General features: G+C 43.5%; 1 protein-coding gene across 6 annotated transcripts in view; it reads left to right on the top strand.

The window, feature by feature from the left end:
- HIVEP1 (HIVEP zinc finger 1) overlaps nt 1-17,283 on the top strand; it is a 128,164-nt gene extending 110,881 nt beyond the window's left edge. For 5 of the 6 annotated variants that reach the window (XM_042806626.1, XM_042806627.1, XM_042806625.1 and 2 more), the window contains 2 exons: nt 4,762-5,282; nt 8,045-9,823. In XM_042806626.1, coding sequence (XP_042662560.1) covers nt 4,762-5,282; nt 8,045-9,223 — 1,700 coding nt within the window. In that variant the 3' untranslated portion in view covers nt 9,224-9,823. Of the gene's footprint in view, nt 1-4,761; nt 5,283-8,044; nt 9,824-12,053; nt 12,159-16,721 lie in introns of those variants that run through there. The other variant, XM_042806630.1, reaches the window with a different exon arrangement.
- The last annotated feature ends 3,180 nt before the right edge of the window (nt 17,284-20,463 follow it).

The following is a 20,463-nucleotide window of genomic DNA, read 5'->3' as shown; positions in this document are numbered from 1 at the left end:
TCTGAGGAGCACTGGCTATTACCAGTCTGAATTTAACCCAGCAGATGTCACTGTGAGTCCTGTTTGATGGTGATGAGCACTGGACAATAGCTGAAGCAAGACTGAAATCAGTCAAGTAAAGCCTATGAACAGACTTAGAAAGACAAGGAGACGGCAAGTTTGGGTACAGATACCAGCGTTATTCCACCGTACTTTGTTTTACCCTTTTTAAAATTTGTTTGAATGGTTGTGGAACCGTCTATTACAAGAGTAATACAACAGGTGAAAGGCAAGTCTAAGCTTGTAATTGTTTAGAAAAATAGAGGGTGAATTGATGACATAACAGACCTTACTTTCCAGTTTGTATTTCTGCCTTTACTGCTATAGTATATATTTTTTCTTGAGCTTGGAGAAAGTATATGATGGAACAGATGGTTTATTTTTAAATGCTTTTATGTAGGTATTAATCCATAACTGAAGGTACTTGCACATTTTGAGGCGCTAAACACTGCTTTGTATTACTTAGCTGCTAAAAGCCAATAAATTTAGTAAATTTAAATTTAGATGGGGATAGATAGTGAACAGACCAACAGATACTTAGTAAGCTATGTCTTTAATCTATAAGTAGAGCTAATAGCAATCCTCCAGTCATCTACATAACTGTCCATTTGCTTAGGAGCATGTAAAGCTTCAGCAGTCTGGACTTACATTTTCAGGTCTTTCTTGTCTTCCTGCCAGTGAAAGAATGAAAAATAACATATTGTTTTTTATGTGAAAGTCTACCTGAATACAATTAAGTTATAAACAAATATGTCTAAGTTACAAGCTGTTGAACTTTATCACTGGATTTGGTGCAGAAATTGCTGTCTGTAAGAGGGCCTGATAAGTCAGGTCATGTGATGGACTAAGAACCTTTCTTTTAGTACTTTGCAGTATGATGATAATTAGATGTTAAAACCATGTACAGTAAGGATGCCAGTGGGAGAAACTTTTACAATAAAGGACTTCAAAGTACCTAGGGAGACCTGTGTCAGTTACCTAATTCATAGCATCACAAATGGAAGAAGCAGTGGGTGGACTTACCAGCCCCAGGCACTTCACTAATGGACATATTAGGATGCTGATAATTCCAGGTAGTACTGTTGTGCTAAAGAACTTGGGAGTTTTTTCTTTCCTGCTTTGAGGTAAAATGTCAGTATAACATAGCCTTAGTCAACAAGCTCAGCAACACCACAACTAACTGAGGACTGACAGTAAAATAATAGGAGGACTAGGGTGATTTTTGCCTATGATTTGTATACACTGACTTCAATGCATAGAATTAAAACCTCAGTTTTATTAAATTTAGCTGGCATGCGAGCAAAATTCCCAATCAAAAGTTGTGTCTGCATTTCTACTATACTTTTATTTCCAGCTGTTCCTAATTTTTGCAGAATTCAGAGGTCTGTAGCCAAAAGTTCCACTTTCTCCTGTGAAGTCCAGGAAGAGGAAAGAGTCTTTCTAAGTGTTTAAAAGAAAAGATTGCGGCAGTTGACAGAGGATGAGAGACATTCCCTACTCTTCCAAAAACACTCTTTATAAGAAATGGAGGCAGTCTTGAACAGTCTTTCTGTTAAAATGGTGAGAGTTACAAATTTGAAGGAGAAGTAGCTTTCATGAAGCCTTCACTTAATAGTGTGAAACTTTTTTCCTGTTTTCTTTTTTTAAAAAAAAACTGTGAACTTTCGTGCCAAAAGCCATTTCCCCATATGCTAGTGGCCTTTAAATTTATGACACATCTTTCATTCTAAAACATCCCACAGTGCTTTACAACCTCATACAAAGTTAAACACAGAAGTCATTTTGTTCCCTTTGGAAACTGAGTCAGTTCTAGTTAAATATATATATATATATATATATATATATATATCAGCTACATAAGCATATGGTTATAATTGTGCATAGTTTAAGATAGGAAGTGAAGAATTAATTTTTCCCCAATTAAAACTGCAAGGGAACTTTAGTAGGCAGCACACCGTTACCCAAATGGATCAGGGCCAATACTACTTGATTAACAAGACAGTGCTTGGAAGAGAGTCCATCACCACAAGGAGCCTCGGCTCGATGCCTCATTCAGAGAAGACCCATTACCCACCTGGGTCTTCCACCGCTTAAAACTCCAGCATCAGATTCTCTCGTGACTCCACGGATTTACAGTGCTGCTTAACGGGATCACTAATTACGAAAGCTTGGGCACCTCCTGTGTCAGCAAGCATGCACCCAGGTATAAAAGCCAGAGCAGAGCGTTCCTTTGTGCACTGCCAGAGCAGGCAAGTCAAGAGTGGGGTTTTTTTTCTCATCTGACGTTTCAAAGTGGTGTGGGAGTGAGGGAACCACATTCATCGCTGTCACCTCGCCTACACTGCAGGCACTGGCTCCAGGTAACCACACTTAAATAGAAGCTGGCAAATGCACAAAGGGTGGAGGTAAACAGGGAAACAATAGAGGGAAATGATATCCCACAGAGTCCTGCATGTAAGGAATCTGCATCCCACACACTGTTCCCCTTTCCCTTTCCATGGTTTTATTCTGGAAGGCCGAGACGTATGCAGAAAATTTCTACATAAGCATCATTTGCTAGTAAATCCTGCAGTGTTTTTAAATGTTGAAAAAAGGTAGTAACTTATTATAAAACAGGGCATTGTTTGAGCATATGTTTTCCTTGCTTTACAAATGTGACAAGTCAGTCTAATCACTTCAGGTAGTTTCTCTTGCCAGTGGAGACAGTCATTTGTGACTGACATCAGCTTTCATAGAAAATGTGATTCATGTGGAGAAAGGGAAGAAAAAAGAAAAGAAACAGTAGGATTTCCCAGAAAATAGTTACGTGATGTTGGTAAATAGACCAAAATTAAGAGGGAGTCTGGACTGAAACCCAAGACTTTGGAGAGCCCCATGCATTATTTAAAGAGCTGCAGGAAATGCATGGGTCACCCTTTAGATGTAACACATGAAGTCTGAGATCTGTTACAGAGGCACTGAGGGAAGTTACTTCCACTCAGAAATGTAACATATGTAGAGGTTCTAACATTGTAGCTTTGTTTGCTTTGCAAATTAATGATGAAGAAACACTGTTTATGTGAAGAAGAGAAATGACAGAAATGGAGAGAGGAAAAAAAAAACACCTTTAATAGTTCCATGTGGTTTTGTTAATAATATTTTTAACAATCCTACTTACAGTATTTTTGGAAAGGATCTTACTGAATTAGTTTTTCCACTAAAATGTATTTTCTTTTTTGAACAGCTTTGTCTGTAGATGAGAATTATAAATGAAGACTATTTAAAATTCTAAAAAAATATTTTTGTTAGCATCATTCCAATGACCTGGAGGATTTAGGGTATTTTTAATAACATTTCAGTTTCATGCCTGCTGTAGTAAATGTAGAAATGTATAGTTTCCATATTTAGTTAATGTACAAATTACTGTGTAGGCAAAGAGGGGCAAAGTCATTACAGAAGGATTTTTTCAAAGAAGCTATTAGTCTCATTCCTAATTGCACTGCTCATTCAAAACCATAAAGGCTTATAATGGTGGGTAACTTATTGAGAGGTAGCTCAATTAAACCCATTTATTCTACCTGGAGTTCAAGATGCTTATTTTGGTTTTGGTAATGTAGCAGCCTAAAGCACTGGTAGTAAATTCAAATTCTTTTAAGGGTCTGGGATTTTTTTAGAATTGTTTATTTTGCTGGTAAGTTGCTGTGTAGATTTCCTTAGAACAGGATCTCTGAGATTTTAACTAACCAGCCATCGTTGGGTTTGCAGAGCTAAACTATTTTTACAGTGATTTTTTTTTTTTTTTTTGGAGAGCTCAGCAGACAGACATTTAATCGAATATAAAATATTAGTGCTTTCAAAGCATTTTGTCTTTTATAAAATATGATCCCAGACAGTCTGGATTGGAATCAGATACAGCAGATGGGATTTTCTGTCTCTTTACTAAAGGCGATTCTTTCTTTCCAAGTTATGAGATAAAAGAAGGTGAAAAGCTGCAGTAGAACTGTATTTTTTACAGAAATTTACCGCTAGACAGCAGTTTGGCTTTAAGACTTGAAGTCAGGAGGGCTTCTTCATGTGAGCAAAGTTTCATGCGTAGGTAAGTTTTGATAGGATTAGGGCTTTCTTGCCTCCTAGGACATCTTGGGTGATTCGTTAATAAACCTTTCAAAACATTAGCAAAGTGAAGAAATCTGCTAAGGTCTAATTTTGGTCTCTTTTGCCTGTTAGCAAGACAGATTCCTGACTAACAGCCTCCAGTCTTTCTGTTTGCATCCTTCAAAAACCTTTGCAGCAGTGATTCATATTAGGTACAAGGACACCCACTTATGAGTCAGAACCAGCTAGAGAATATCCCACCGCTAAGGTTGGCAGACCAGCTTCGTATGTTGTCACTGGCGACTTAATGAACCGGGAATCTGCTCCCTTCTCCCCAGGTGAAAGAGTGAAGGGTGACTTTGAGCAAATGGTTATAAACGGCTTAAAAGAAAACAGCCAAATCCAGAAGGTTAAAAACAACACGAAAGCAGAAGATGAAAGATTATGCAGCTGTATAATTAAATATGTACGCTGGGAAATAAAAACAAAAGTCAAAATCTTCCCTGTTGCTTCGATGCAATGGGATGTGACTGAAAAACACACGAGCCATGTGGGGTTTGGGTGTTTCTAATTCCTCCCTCCCACCCACCTCCTTCCCAGTCGGTCCAGGACCTTCACTGGCTTACCTTCTAATTCCCACTTTTGCAGGTGAGAAGCAAAGATTTGGCTATGACCGGTCAGGATATGACGTGGAGGAGTCCGATGGTGCGGATGAAGATGAAAACGACAATGAAGATGATGATGAAGACAGCCAGGCTGAGTCAGTCCTATCCACAACCCCCTCGGTAACGGCCAGCCCCCAGCATCACCCCTCTCGACACGGCCTGCAGGATGCCACCAGCGCCGATGAAGACATCAGGCTTCCCGACTGTTTTGCTGGGGTTCACACGGACTCGATGGATGGTCTGCCAAAAGCACTGCTGACGAAGATGACGGTCCTTAGCGCGGTGCAGGCGGTTAGCAGCAGCACCTCCAGGTCACCAGCAGAATTCACCCAGCAGGAAACACATGAGGATAAAGCCCCGGAGAGAGGAGCGGGTCCCCGCAGCGCCAGCGTGGCACTGACGGACGTCACTCCTGCATCTCCAGGTCGCCAGATGTCTGTGGATTACCCCGATCCAGAAGCGGCCTTGGGCCACTCCTTAATAGCAACTGCAGCTCTTAAAAAGGTAGGAGTGTCTGACTCCTGGGGAGAGAGCGGGATTTTGAATCTTCCTTTTAAAGATCTTTTTGGAGATTTTTCAGAGATCAAAATGTTTGCCTTTCTTTGCACTCTTAGAGTTGTTGGCTGATGAAGAGTTGAAAGTAATCAAAGCACAGATGTGTAGAGCTCTAGAAACAAGAGTGTTGTAGGAGCACTGCTTTTCAAATTCAAAATTTTCAAATTAGTTTTGATTGTATTCTCCCTGGAAAGATTAATTGTAATGTGGTCGTTTTGGCTGAAGTTTCAAATAAGAAGGGATATAGCAGATATGTGCAATGAACATATGGTGGTGGTTATGAAGCTTTCAGAGGAAAGTGATAGAATTCAGAAGTCATTTCACTCTGAAATATGACAGTAGAATCGTTGGTAATTCCCCAGGGAAATTAATCTAGTCCCAAAGGTTTTTGCCTTATCACTATAAAAAAAAATGGTGCAGTTGCTTATCTCTCCTCCAAATATGCTTAGCAGTAGAATTAGAAAGAGCACCAGATGTTCAAGGAAACTAGGAGATTGCCCTTGCACAATATAACAAAAGGAGAGATGAGAGCAGAACTGAGACCTGAGTTCCCAGTGCTCTCAGCTTTTCTCCAGGCTGAAAGAACATTTTAATCAGAAAAGGATCAATTTTGCCCATGCCTGTTCTAGACACACAGCTCTTCAGAGCAGTGTGCAGAAAGACGAGGTCAGCCTGCGTGCAAGGCTGCAGAAGCGTTCAGAAATTTTGGCAACAGTTGTCTTTAAAACTCTGCTGAGGAAATCACAGAGGGGAACTAGCAGGTGTTAAGCCTTTTACAATTCAGCAATATTTTAATGGACTGTAATGGGGACTGTACAAGTCACATACCTGACTGACCCTAAGGCCATCTCTTGAAAGTTTTAAATTCTTACTGCAGACCATGAAGGCATTAGAGCTTTCCAGATAACACTCAGAAAACTGTGATGCAAAAGTAATTTAAATAAAAGAGTAATTACTGCCTTCTCTGTGAAGAACGCAGTATTTACAAATAGTATATGCATGCAGTTGTAGAAAAATAAGCAGCAGGAGATTTTCAAAAGCATAAACAGTAAGTAAAAATTTAATTCTGGTTTAAGTACATATTGGCTTGTTTTTTTCTTTGAAAATCTATACCATTGGATTTATTTTTACAAAGTTGAAGATAGTGAACTGTTGACAATGAGAAACAGTAAAAATTATTGCTGCATTTCATTGTTTGACATAGGTTCATTCCTGCTTGCAAGAACTGTGACTCCGTGTGGCAAATGTAAATTGGAGAGATTTTGTAATATGACAGAGAATAAAATGTCGTGGTCTCTGATCACTGCATATACCTGCCACAAAATGGGTAGGATCTTAATATTTGGATTTTGGGTTTCAGTTGCTGCCAATAGATACCAGAAAGACACTTGACTGAGTTTACTCCCTCATTGAACAGAACCACTAAAGCCTCAAGAAAATATTCACACAATTAAAATTGTTGAAAGGTCTTCATTAATACAGCTCTAATAATTGTCTACATTAATATCTTATTTTTAAAAAAATATGTAAGTAATACAAGGCAGTAGTTCCTTTCCAGACTACCTCCTTCGTTCCCAGACCAAAAGAAGCTGCAGCCATATATGTCTGATAGTTAATCTACAGTCTGCTCCTGTCGTGAATGGCCAAGGGGTCGAGACAGCTCAGGAAGGCTGGTGTATGTTCCTTCGAAAGCATCCATACCAGTTCATCAGGATTTTTTGTGTGGTGTCAGACAGGGCTCAGTTCTGAGAAAGATGTTGGCTTCCTTCTCACACCCATCTTCCTATTTAGACTGGTTGGCACTGCATAGTCAGTAAATCATATTCTCCTTTAACCAATACATTTCCTACCAGCAGTTTTCAAAAGCACGTCTGTTAGTCTTTCGGTTTTGTGCCTGCTCTGGAGATTTCTTGAGAGTTTGGTCAAAACCACAGAATTACCATTTAGGACTACATAAACTAAATAAGGTTGCACCTCGCTTTATGTGTTATGAATACATCTAAAACTGAAAGATACTGCAAGACTGCAATGGCAGCTTAAGACTTCTTGTTTTAGGAGCTTTTAGGAAAGGAGTTGTCAGTAACACAGGCTACATGAGAAGGGAGCCTACAAATGCCATTATTGGTCCAGGTTTGAGCGCCAAATCACGGCGAGCTGAGGCAGCGGTGGGATGTGGGTCCCACCACCTCCACTTCTGCCAGCGCTGTACCTGTCATCCGTCTCTCGCCACTGCTTATTGCCTGTCTTCCACATTCGAAGCACCGACGGACAAATGTGCCGTGGTGCTGCCTCGGCCTGCCAGAGGCTGTAACGGCTCTAGGAGAGGAACCCGGTGCATCGAAAATGCCAGCTTGCACTTAACTGAACCTTCTTGCCTGAGGTGATTTCCACAGAAAACAGTTCTCCCAAAGCCTTCGTGCTCCTTAAAAAACACATACAAAGGATATTCAGTGATGTTTTCCAGTACTAGCGTTCTAGAGAAATTAGCCAGGATGATTAGGAGAGGAAAATTCAATTAGTGGGTGAGGAAGGAGCTGGAAAAAGGAAGGAAGGAATTTAGTTCATTGTTCGAGCTGGGCAGTATATACTGTGAACCGGTTTGCTGTTAGTTTTTTTCTTGAAAGGGAGTGCAGGAAGCACTCCCAGCTACCTTGCGTTTTCACTTCACCCGAGGAGAGCAGTGTTAACACGCCTGTGTTGTTCTCTCCCAGAGCACGCCCTCCGTCAGCTCGCCCTCCTCGCCGGCAGACCGCAGCGTGCAGACGGCGGCACCGTCCCCCTATGCCGAAATCCCGGAGGAGAAGCCGCCCGGGTGCCCGCAGCGTGCCGCCGAGCTGCGGGCCCCCCCGACTCACCTCTTCAGCCACCTGCCCCTGCACTCGCAGCGGCAAGCCAAGGCGCCCTACGGCACGGTGCCGGTGGGGGGGATTCAGGTGGTCCCCGCCGGCCTGGCCACCTACTCCACCTTCGTTCCCATCCAGGCAGGGCCGGTGCAGCTCACCATCCCCGCCGTCAGCGTGATTCACAGAACTACCAGCGCCCTCGGCGAGGCGGGCGGCGCGGCCGCCGGCGCCGGCGCGAACCCGGTGGGAATCGCTGAGGTGAACGGCGTCGTGCCGTGCATTCCCATAGGGCAGGTGAGTGTGCCGGGCATCCAGGGTCTCGGCACGCCCGGCCTGCAGCCTCTGCCACCCTTGGGCGTGGAGACGGTGAACATCTTAGGCCTGGCGAACACGAGCATCGCCCCGCAGATGCGCCCGTCGGGGATTACCCTGAACGCCGTGGGCCTCCAGGTTTTGACCGCCGGTGCGGCCCCGCCGGGCAACCCCAGCCCGCAGGCTCACATTCCCGGCTTGCAGATACTGAACATCGCCCTGCCGACCCTCATCCCCTCGGTCAGCCCCGTCGGCGGGGCCGAGGGGCAAGGAGCCTCGGAGGCCGCTGCCTCGAGCGGCAAAGCCTGCGAGGCCCAGCCAGAGCCGGCGCCCGTCAGCTTCCCCGCGGCCGAGGCGGGCCAGGCCGGCGGGGCCGCTTCTCCGCAGCTGGCGGCCGGCGGCCAGCGGTACGGCGGGAAGAGCCATCCCGAGCCCGCCCCGCCGACCGACTACGAGCGGCCCAACGGTCCGGGGAAAGCGGATCCCGAAAAGACTGACCTCACGAGCCCCGCCAAGCCAAAGCGCGATGTCCCTTCCCTCCAGGTGAAGAGGGCTGCCCCGGCGGAGCCCCGCTCCACGGCGAATCCTGACGCGTTAACCAAGTCCCCGGTCCACCGAACTGTCTCCCCGGACAGACAGGTACACAGGCCAGCCGCCTTGCCCCGGCGGCAAAACACGGTGCAGTTTAGCGATGGCAGCAGTGACGATGAGGATAGACTTGTAATAGCAACTTAGTTTTCGTTTTTCATTGTGTTTTTATTTTGGGGGGGAGTGGGGGTGGGGTGGGGTGTTTTTTTTTTGTTTTTTTTTTTGTTTTGTTTGTTTGTTTTTGGGGTTTTTTTTATAACACTTACAGGTTTCTTTGCAAACCTTCCTTTCCTTAAAGCACATTTTTCTGACACAAACCCATTACTAATCTTCGTGCAATCATGAACTCTTGACCAATAATTGTTGTTTCTTGTCAGCTCCAGCCATTTTTGTACATGTTGTATAGACGATTGTGCCTTTTTGGAGTTTTATGTTTAGAAACCTGTACAGATTGTTGAATATATATATAAAATATATATATATAAAATATGTATATTAAAACCAGGTAGTTGCTTGTGTTTAGTAAGTAAACATCCTATGTCAGATAAATAAAGGATTAAATTATATGTTGCACTGTTAAATGTAAATTTTTATGGCTGTGGGACAAAGTTTCTGTGTACAGATCTAGTATGTAAAACTCCATATTTATTGTATCCATATTAGTCTTGGAAAAGGGTCTGTCCATCTTTCTTGTGTAAGACGGTAGCTTTACACTTAAAAGAGAAATACAGTATCTGTGTTATGAAATATTACAGTAAAATTTTGTTTACTGACTTTACCATTGCTTACGTTGTGCCTTCTTGATGCAGCCCAGTAGTTGGAGAGGTGCTTGACTCGTTCCTTTTAGTACCCTTCCAGATGCGTTCAGCTTGAAAGGATCCGGTGGCGGTGCGTGCCCCCCATGGCTTCACCTGCCACGAGAGGGAGAGTACGCTCTGCAGGCTTCCTTGGAGCAAAAACTTCCATTTCAAAACATCCGGCGATGGCGAAGTGGGGAGGGAGGCCTTCAGCTTTTTGTAGAGCGAGCATCCATCCACCTCGTGTTTTTAAAGCTTCCTAACTGACATTTGAAGACTTCCCTGAGGGAAAATAGCAAAAGAGTTGAGATGAAATATTTTTTTATTTGTAATCTTGAACTATAAAACCACTTTTTATTGACATTAAAATGTTGTTACACAAGAAAGGAATAATTCTTTGTGTGTTCTTAATTGCACAATCCACCATGCAGTTGGTAAAAACACCACTGCTGTAATGGGGATTTGGCATTACCAATTGCCATCAGCCTCATACGAGACTGCATTTCAGGTGATCTTCGTTTACAGGCAGACAAAGCCAATTTCTCCCTAAATATGGCTTTGTCTTGCTCATTCAGGGTCAAAAAGGGGACTAGAGGTCTTCCACATACAATTGGTGTGCCCCTACGTCAATAAACTCATCTTTGTGGGCATACAAGACATGGATGGATCCCAGAATAATGAAATTTAATAAAATTCTGTTTGCACATAGTGAAAACAATTTAAGGTTACCAATAAACTTCTAAGGGGTTAACTACTGCCAGAGAAAAGTCTCACATGTTACAGGGCTACACGTTCCTGAGAGTTTCAAATTGACCTGAGATTCATGCTGCAATTTTTAAATAGAGTTGATTTTCTGATGTGTCCTTGTATCACATTCTTACAGAAGTTTCTAAAACCATTTTAACAACCAAATTCCAGTAGAAAACCAGAAGATGTAAATTAAAAGCATGGTCACCTTTCTGGAAATAACAAGGATGAGCACATAGAAAACAACTGGAAGGAAAGGGCGGGAAGCAAATCTTGAGAAATGTCCAGGACTGAACCTGAATGTGAGCTGGGCTGGGTTGTTCACAGATTAACTCCTGTACCCAACTCAAAGAAGTAATTCATACCTTGTACTACTCATATTCAAGAACAGCCCTATCCTAGATCCATTTTTAACTTTACAACAGCTTTTGTACTATACTTACATTGTACTCATTACATTATTCCATTACGGTGTGTTGTAAAACTGTAGGCGATGTTGAGTGAGCTTTATTAGCTCTCAGCAAGAACACTTCAGTACCAGAAAATCATTTATACTACTGTGATTATCAGTCAGTTGTACTAATCCAGCAATTAGAAACGCACGTACTAGAAAGGAGAAAGTACTCTCGGCTCAGACGTGGATGTTGGTGTAATTCCTGACTGTGCAGAGCCTGACTGAGGGCCCGAGCACCTCAGCCATGAAGCACTCTCAACTCACATTGAACATAATGAGAGTTCAGAGTACTTGGCACCCCACAGCGTCAGACTTCGAGTTTGTGAGTGTCTTATGTGCAACCACTGTGTAAAATGTCACTGTGCATTTGTATGTTCTTTTTATAAACATGTAGTGATGTCGATGTGTCTTCTATCATTATCATTTATACCAAACCTGTGAAATTCCCTGAACCGGCCAAAGTATAAAAAGAAAATCTTTTCTGCATTACCTATTCTTTGAGAGCCTGAAACATTTGCTAGTGGAATCAGGTGAGGGTTTATTGTTAATGAACTCGAGAAAGTTTGCATTAGTTTTAGCTTCTTTAAAGTGGACACTTAACAGTAAACTAGGACTGTGCTATTTAGTTTGAGCATATTTTTCTATAGCATGACAAAAAAAGATGACTGCATCATACAGGCTTACAGCAAAGTAAAACTTAGCTCCAAAATTTTGAACGCTATCACAAGTATTACTATTTCTCTGACTTTTGCAAGGAAGCAGTGAGTGAGAAATTGCTGTTCCACCAGCCCCGAAGTTCTGATTTTGCTAACTGTTCAGCAACTTCAGAGATTTACTGTGTGCACATCTTAAATATTTACTCAACTAGCAATTTGTGGTGTGCTCGTGTTCTAAGGATTAACTCCAGGAAGTCGGTAACTTAAAAGAAAATTCAGTCTGGTGAATCAGGTGATCTACATGTGTCTCTTTTCTATTATAGGTGTTTTAAAGCATCAAGGTCAAAATACAGAAGTGGTGTCTTGAAGAATAAGAATGACAAGACAACAGATATCTCATAGAGGAATGTTGAGACCTGTGTCATTTGGTAAGTGTAAGTTATCAGCAGGACAATAGAGGAAAGGAGAAGTGAATGGGTACAGAGGGATAGTGAGCAATCATCACACTTAGCCAGCCAAAGCAGATGAGCCGCATTTGAAGCAGGATCTCCACTAACAATAAAAAGATTAGCGGGTAGTTGCAGATATATCTAACCTTGTTCAAATGGAGTTGGGAGGAAATTCAGAGGAAATCGTGCTGCTGTGGAAGATAGACGTTTGTGGTCCGGAGCACTACCTTGCTTCCCTTCCCGTGTTTCCAAATGGATATGCCTTCAGGTGCCTCTACAACTTGTACAACAGGAAGGGGAAAAAAACAAACAAACAAACAAACAAAAAAAAAAAATAGGAGCATGACCAGATCTGAGAGAAGGTTAAACTCTATACCTCTCCTCTGTTGGTGTTTATCAGTTTCATTTTAATCATGCATGTAACTAACATCTGTACTATACGTCATCATACATGGGTGTCCTGCATCAGCACAAGCCTGTGACCACTGTTAGCAATTACCTTTTCATTCTGAATTAATTGTTTTTATTTTAAATTGTGTTGCATCTTTATTCTCTTGTCCAGAGTCATTAGTGACGGGACAATTGCACTCCCCTTGCCACGAGGTTCCTTCTGTTCAAGTCAGTCGCAAACATCTCAAGAGATTTGCCAGTGCAGGATTAGGCTGCTCTTCGGATGGTGTAAATTATTGTAGCTGAATTGAGGTAAATAGCACCAGGGCTGTTCACTCTGGGATCAATTTTTAACAACCCTGTCAGAAACCCTCTGGCAAATCCAGCGCAGCTGTTTAAACATGAAGAGGCCAGGGCGAGCGTTGCTCCTCCGTGCACCCCGGCGCAGCCTGCCGTCTTTCACACACCCTCGAGAGGGAGCGCGCAGGTGCTAGCCGCAGGCTGGGGACACATACAGCCACCGTGAGGCCGTGGCATGGTCAGCTGCTGTGAGACCCATGCAGGTGCTTCCCCGTTACCTGCCAAAAGCCCTCACTAGAAGAAGAACCTCCCAGTAGCCTGTAGCTCTTCTCTTTCAACTCAGACCTCAACGGATCGTTGCAATCCACGATGTTTGCTGGTGATGTGGGCATCTTTGAAGGCAACATGTTCCCCTGCTGTCCATAAAACAATATCAGATTTGGAATGTGGACTCTATGAAATGTTTCTATGTTCCTTGTTGGAGCTTTAATAAGCTACAGCATGACCTACCTGTCACTTCTTAGGACAAGACCTAAACCAGAGACAGCCCCTTTTGCTGTGACTGGCCTCAGATCTCTGGATGTGTAGCATTACATCCCCAGACGCAACTCCCAACTTCTGGGCGTAGCTGAAATAAAACAAACTCACTAGGTTCAGAGATGCCCTGCCCCACCCTGATTACTGCTGCTGTTCACACTTTTGTTCCTTTCATTTATCAAGTAACTTGCTGTAGCTTCAGGTTGCTGTAAATTATGCCCTGAGGCTGGAGCGGCCCAGAGTTGGTCTGCATCGGCCAGTCCCCTGCCAGAAAGTCTGACAGCAGTGTTTTGGATACAAGCAATTTCAAATGTACATCACATGTGTTTCATCTCAGACAACGTTCTTAGGCTGAACAGAGTCTGGCCTACCCCAAAACCAAAGATATGCCATAAACCAAAGACATACTATGCTTTACACTTAGCTAAACATTCTGTATGGGTTCTTAATAAACAGATTTATCTTGCCTTGAGTTTAATGACATGTATGTTAAACAGAATATAAAATTGTCAGTATACAGCTTATTCCAGAAGTCCTCATTTTTTGCAAAATAATCCTCACTAAAGTTTTATAAACATTTTAGTTGAAAACCTGTAAACTGCCTTTCAAATGTGTTTAATATGGGGGTGGTTTCATCAAAACAGAATAAAAAATGCTCAGTTTTAGCATGAGTTGTCAAAAGCCAGGCAAACCAATCGACAAGTAAGAATGCTTGCTCAAGATATCCTTCAGCTGTTATATCTGACAGACCACTGCTTCTGTTGCTTTTGAAAGATCCTCTGAGACCAGTTTATACCTCATAGCAGGGAATCCTTACCTTGCTTTCATGGTTTACAAACAATATATGTCAAATACAAACAATAGGTGTCATCCATCTTAGGTGACTTGTGGTCAGCCTCTAGTTGTGAATGTTAAATTATAAATGTCTTTTAAAAACGTGGCTGGAATTGTCTTTCCATGTCTTAAGGATTTTTCCTTTGCTTGTAAGGGTTCTCAGCACCTCCAGATGGCCATTTTTAATGATACATAAAATACCAGAGACTTACACCACACAGAAACCTTTTACGGCTTATGTCTTTGAGGATGAGACCACTGTCCTAGGTCTAGACACTAGATTGCTAACTCTATTGCTGGCTTAGGATAAAAACAAGCTACTTGAAAATACTTCAAATTGATTATTAGGTAATTTTATGTGGAATGTCTGTGGGTGGATGAGCAAACAGCAACAAGGATGTAACCGCATATAATTAATTGATTTGATGTTCATTTTTTGTTCCAGAAATGCTGAATCAAAAAAAAAAAAAAAAATTCCTTATTGCAAAGGTATTGCTGGTGTTATGTTTTTCCCTCCACTTCTCTCCTCTGTACTGGCCAGACTACTCAAAATGTTAGGAAGTGGCTGATGATTTTCAGATATTGCATGTGGGATCTGAGGAAACCATGCTGGCTGAAAGACAGCAAGGCTTTACATTCCTGCCGTTCAGTCAAGGAAACAAAACTTGTCCTAAGATGAGTCAATTAGCTAGGCATGCTTAGTTTTCTTTGGTAATAGTAGGCTTGTTTTCCCTAATAAGGTCAAATGTTAAGGCCTGTTTGGTGTTGCAGCTGTACTCTTTAGTGTATTTGAAATCCATTACCATGCATGAGGCATTTGTGCTGGAAACAGGCCAAATGAAGGCTGTTTGTAAAGTCAAATACCCCTTGCATTTCCTCTTTTTGCTAAGTTAACATGGTTACAACATCCCTTTGGGCTTTGGAAGTTCTATTTGCGGGTCATTCAGGTCTAAGGTGCTTTGGTGTTAGTACCTGAATACCTTACAGCTGGCTTCCTCCCTCTGAGAAATAAAACACTTGATATAGGAGACAGCTGCACCTCATAGAGAGCAGCTCTCCAATAAAACCACAGACTGTTAGGAGTCGTCCCCCGTGCCATCAGCTCGCTGCTCCGGGTGCAGCCGCGGTGGAAGTGCGTTCGCAGCCCGCTCGTCCGCACAGGGCTCGTCCCCATCGCAGCACCAGCGGCCCCGCTTCACCGGGGGCTTTTCCCCCGGCCGCCTGTGCCAGGCAGGAGCGATGGCAGGGCCTGCACGTCCAGCCAGGGACCAGCACGGAGGGAGCATCGCCGCGAACATCCACCCCGCACCCCAGGAGCCCAGGGCCACGGCGCACCGGTACGGGTTTTGCTCGGCGCCGGGCCTTGGGCGGGTGCACATTTTGAAAAGGGAGTTAGGCACCATCAACAGAACCTACCCAGACCTGAAGGGGCTTAGTGGAAAGCTTCCGTCTTGAGACTTCCCCCCCCTTCCCATCCCTTATGGCCAAGGTATATCAACTCAAAATGAGGGATTAAAAGGCACCTATTGACAGAGATTTCTGACAAATCAGAAGGAATTTTCACATGAAGCCAGAATTCCCTGCTCAAACAGAAAATTGCCACACCTCTGTTCCTGCTAACACTCAAAAACTCCCCAGCCTGAGCTGCTGCCCCTCTGGCACCCAGCTCTCCTGCACAGGATCTAGCAACAAGGTGGTTTGTTTCTGGGAGGATCTCCAGGCCTCAGGCACACTGTGTGCAGAGAGATCATCCCTTTTATACAATGCAACCACAAGGGCTTAATTCTGAAAATGCTGAGGAAAAGGAGATGGTGCTATCCACTCCTTATACACTCGGCCGCCGACCCTGCAGTGCTGGCACCCTCTGCCACTCAGCCCAGGCAGTGCAAGGAAGGATGGGGTCACCATCCCCTCGTGGGAGGCTGAAGGGCACTAGTGCTGCAGCAGCTCTCTCCTCGTCGGCCAGGGAACATGCAGCAAGGGAGGTGATGCCCCTCAGCTCCCCAGTCGGCGGGCACCTTCGTTAGTTAGCCGTCTTTCCCAGGAGGCTGCTCCAAGCTTCTGTGCTCGAGCCCAGGCCAGCTGCAGGCACTCGCTGGCAAAAAGGAGGCCACGATACAAGAGAGAGAAACCAGGCTGCAGGACAGAGCAAGCCCGGGAGAGCGCCGCGCCGTAGCCAGGCTGGTGGGTTGTTCGGGCACAGGAAGGCAGTGTCCTGTATTTGAGCCCTGTTACCCGGCGTTAGGTGTGTGCCTGGTTTGCACAAACAGTCTAGGAGCCAGAACAGAAGCAAATGTTGAAACGGTGCCTCTTTGCAAAACAGAAGTCATGCTTTCATCTGGACACCAGACAGTTTTGCTCCACCACATCAAGTGTGTAGTTCAGAAACCGTTTTTGACACGTAGAGATTTAAACTGTGTTTCTCTCTTTCTTTGTTTATTCCCATACCTATAATCATCTGTGACTCTTTATTATTTACAGTGTTTCAGAGCAAGAGCTCACACACCTAATGCTGATTAATTCCGCTGGACTGGGTAACTGGCTCCCCTGTGGATATCCTGTTTTCCTGTGAATCACCATTCCTCCTTGAGACATCCTCCAACTCAGATCAAAGATCCAGAACATATTAGATATGAAGACATCACACAGCTCAAATGGATTAGAAAAGACATACACAAAGAAACGCGTCCCAGCTTCTCCCTCCTGTCCTGCTGAAAACTGGCACAGTGAAGACAATCCTAAGCACTTGTTATAAAAGAAACAGTAGAAAGACAAAAAGAAGAAAAAAAGGAGACAGACTTTGGAAAATTAGTTTTAACAGAGACTTCTACAAATTACCCTTTCTACGTATTTGCACTTTTGTACTTACTTAGCTCTCCTTTGCAGTTCAAAACTCTTCAGGTTAGATTCTCATCTGATGGAAAATGAGATCCATAAGCTTCAGCAAGAGCTGTGCTAAGTGCATCAGCGGAGGACTTGGTGCTGTCCATTTAAGTATTGAGCTTTGCCTACAAACACACAAATTAAAGGAACATGAAAACAAGTGGTCTGTTTTTTCAAGTTTATGCAGTCTGTTGTGTTCTTGACGGTTTTATTCAATTTTCCATTTAGCTATATGAACAACTGAAAAGATTCCATACCAGTGAAATGCCAAAACCTAAGGTCATGAGGTCAAACTAGATTATCTTAATAGTCTCTTCTCCCCTTGCAATCTTTGAACACAGGTTTTATCTGATAAAGCAGTTGAAGTCTTTATTTCAGCAGTGTTTGATCTTGAGGATTGTACAAATAATTAGTCTTTTAAGATTCTGAACTTTTTTTTTTTTTTAAATAGAATTTGAAACTCTCCTTTTAATGGATGCCTTTTAATCCTTATGTTTAAGAATAAGAGCTGTGTTTGATCTAAGACAACAGACAATGTGTTTGAATAGTCAGACCATTTTTATGGGAGTGTTTAAATAATATATTGTGTTTTTTCATGAAGGACCAAAGGACTATCCTTTTTCTGTCATTAAGCTCATATAAAAGGAAGATAAAATGTGCTGCTCTTACATCTTAGAGTGGACTGCATCAGGGTTTTAGTCCTAGACTTCTAACTCTTTTATTAGCCTTCTGCACTTGAAGGGGAAAAGAAACACTTTTAACCTTGTGCACTGTGAAGGCAACAGAGGAAGGAATACCCAGCAGGAATATGCTCTGCAAATACTCAGCAAAATCATTACATCCGCATATTCTTAATCAATGAGGTTTTGGCAGAATTAAGGGTGTTTTTTTAGCCAGACTATAGTTTGTCCAAGTCCCTGGGTGGGGTTCAGCTGTTTATGTTCTGTTTGAGGAAAAATGTCAGCAAGGTCTGATGCTCAGTTGGTCTCTGCTTTCAAAAAACCCCTGATGTGGGCGTATCAGCATGCGGCACGGCTGCGAGAGGCAAGTGAACTGAGCCCAAAGTTTCGCCCCTCGCTGCAGCTTCCCCAGCTGGGGCAGCCGTCAGGGCCCCCGCAGCCGCCCGAGGGAGGTGGGACCGGGTTTGAAGGAACGAGGGCCAAATAACATGGAAAAGATTTGCCTCCTGTATAGAGACAAAAACCTCACTGTCCAGTCCTGAGGGCAAATGGATAATAATATTTTTGCTTTCACAATCTGTGGTGTTTCTGTTGCTTCCGTGACCTTCCCCCTTTAATTGGACCCATGTATGCAATGCACATGTAATTAGCAACGCACTGGAAGTAACGACTGATAACATCATTTTCCAGCATTTGAGAGAAAGAGGAGGGGGCAAGTGTTGGTCTGTCCAATCTGGAAAGCGGTCGGTAGGTGCCAGGTAGGCAAGCCAGAAGATATGCTTGAAAATTTGCTGGGCAAGCAGGACATTATACCTGATCCTTCACCTCCCCCATACTCCCCCCTGTCAGTTCCTCCAGGGCAGTGGTGAGGGAGCTGAGGACTGCTGGCTCTTCAACCAGGTGCTAGCTAGTGCTTCAAGACAGTTCAAACTCCTACTTCATCCTATGAGGGACCATTTACTGAGCGCATTTTGTGTTTTGAGTATGTATGATAATGCAGTTTTGTCAGCCCCACGCTGGAGCACTGACCGGACAATAACGCTGCCTGCAGGATGATGGTGCCAAACAGGGGGTGGGGGGGAAATCGAGCTCAAGCGAGGTTTGCACATGTCCCTCAAGGAATTATTTTGTGTGTTTCTGGGACCGGCATAAAAAAGGGAGCCATCTGAGAAGGGGTTGGACTTTGATGCTCTGGAGGGTGAGGGAGAATACTTTTAAAATAATTGTTTGGTCCAGAAAATCCAGACAAAGCCTGGCCTCAGCGTTGTCACAAGCAGTGTCCTACTGCCTTCAGGAGGGCCGGGATTTCACTCACGTATTTCTAAGGCTGGAGCACAGAGAGTATCTTACAACAGAGCATGGGTATTTCTGGCACAGTGGGGATTGCTGCTAATGACACCAGAAAGTGATTTATTTATTTTATTTTTTAACCTGTCATTGCTCCTTCAAGCAAATTAAAGTCTGATACATTTGCATTTCTATGTGTCATTAACCCAGACACCTACTGCAGGGCCTAAAGCTCGTGTCTGCTGGCAAGACTAAATCCTACTAATGCGCTTTTCCTAACGCACTGAGGGAATCTGGAGTCTCTCCTTTTGTAGCTGACTTGCTATTTTGACTAATTGCTTCTGGTAACAGTTAATAGCATTTTGCAAAGGCACTTCATCTGCTGACAGCAGATTGATGTAAGGAAGGGACACAGTTCACATTTCCAAAGGGAGCATTGGGAAACCCATTACCAGCTTCATTAATCTGTTAATAATAAAATTAAACTACAAATAAAATGTGACAAATTGGGTTCTGTTGTGAAAGTCACTTTAACAGGAGGCTCTGAATAAAGGTCAAAACAGACTCTGATTTCTGCTGTGTTTTAATAGTAGAATCAGAGGAGAGCATTGTAGAAACACTGTAATTAATCTGGCGATACTATAATTGTCCCTAAACGTTATGGCGAGTTTGACAAGTGATTTTTTTTTTTTTCCTTGAGAGCATTTACAAAACCTGGAACACAAGGCTTTGTCACACAACAGTTAAGTGCTAATCCAATTTCACAGGAAGCTTTCAACAATGTAGGTACAGTAGATAGGCTTACTTTCGCTGCCTGCCTACTTGCGCTGCTGCCTCACTGGAAACTCAAGCTTAGCCAGCACAGGGGCAAAAGAAAGAAGAAAAGCCCTGCAGGTGCAGATCTTCTAGCAGCAGTCACAGAAATGAGCCTGACATTGGAAAAAGGCTTCACTGAAGAGTCGCTAAGCCAGATCAGACATCTCTTTTCTGGCAAGGATGGGGTTGGCTTGCCAGGAGGCCTCATTTAAAATGAAAACTGTATAAAATCAGCTTACCATCCACCCTTTCTTTTAGGGCTATCCCCCAAACCCATCAGTGCCCCCTGCATCTCTAACATCAGCTTTCCTAGCCACGTCCTGGGTTAGCAGGATATCTTAGTCTAGCCTCTACATCCTCCTGCTGCGATCTTCAGCTAATACCACAGAAACAAAACTGCTAAGAATGAGACCGATTTCAGCCTCTCCGAGGCACGGTGTTAATAGGTTCTGTAGAAAAACGTCCAATTTATCTAAAGGTCCTGCTTATTACACTTGAGCAATTGCCCCAAAAGCAATCAGTCGCAGAGTGTAATTTGGGGCCGTAGCTGGAGCGAA

Source organism: Tyto alba, unplaced genomic scaffold, assembly GCF_018691265.1.
Source record: "Tyto alba isolate M040663 unplaced genomic scaffold, T.alba_DEE_v4.0 Super-Scaffold_48, whole genome shotgun sequence".
NCBI lineage: Eukaryota > Metazoa > Chordata > Aves > Strigiformes > Tytonidae > Tyto > Tyto alba.
The sequence above is the reverse complement of the archived record's forward strand: the minus strand, read 5'-3'. Positions and strand labels throughout refer to the sequence as shown.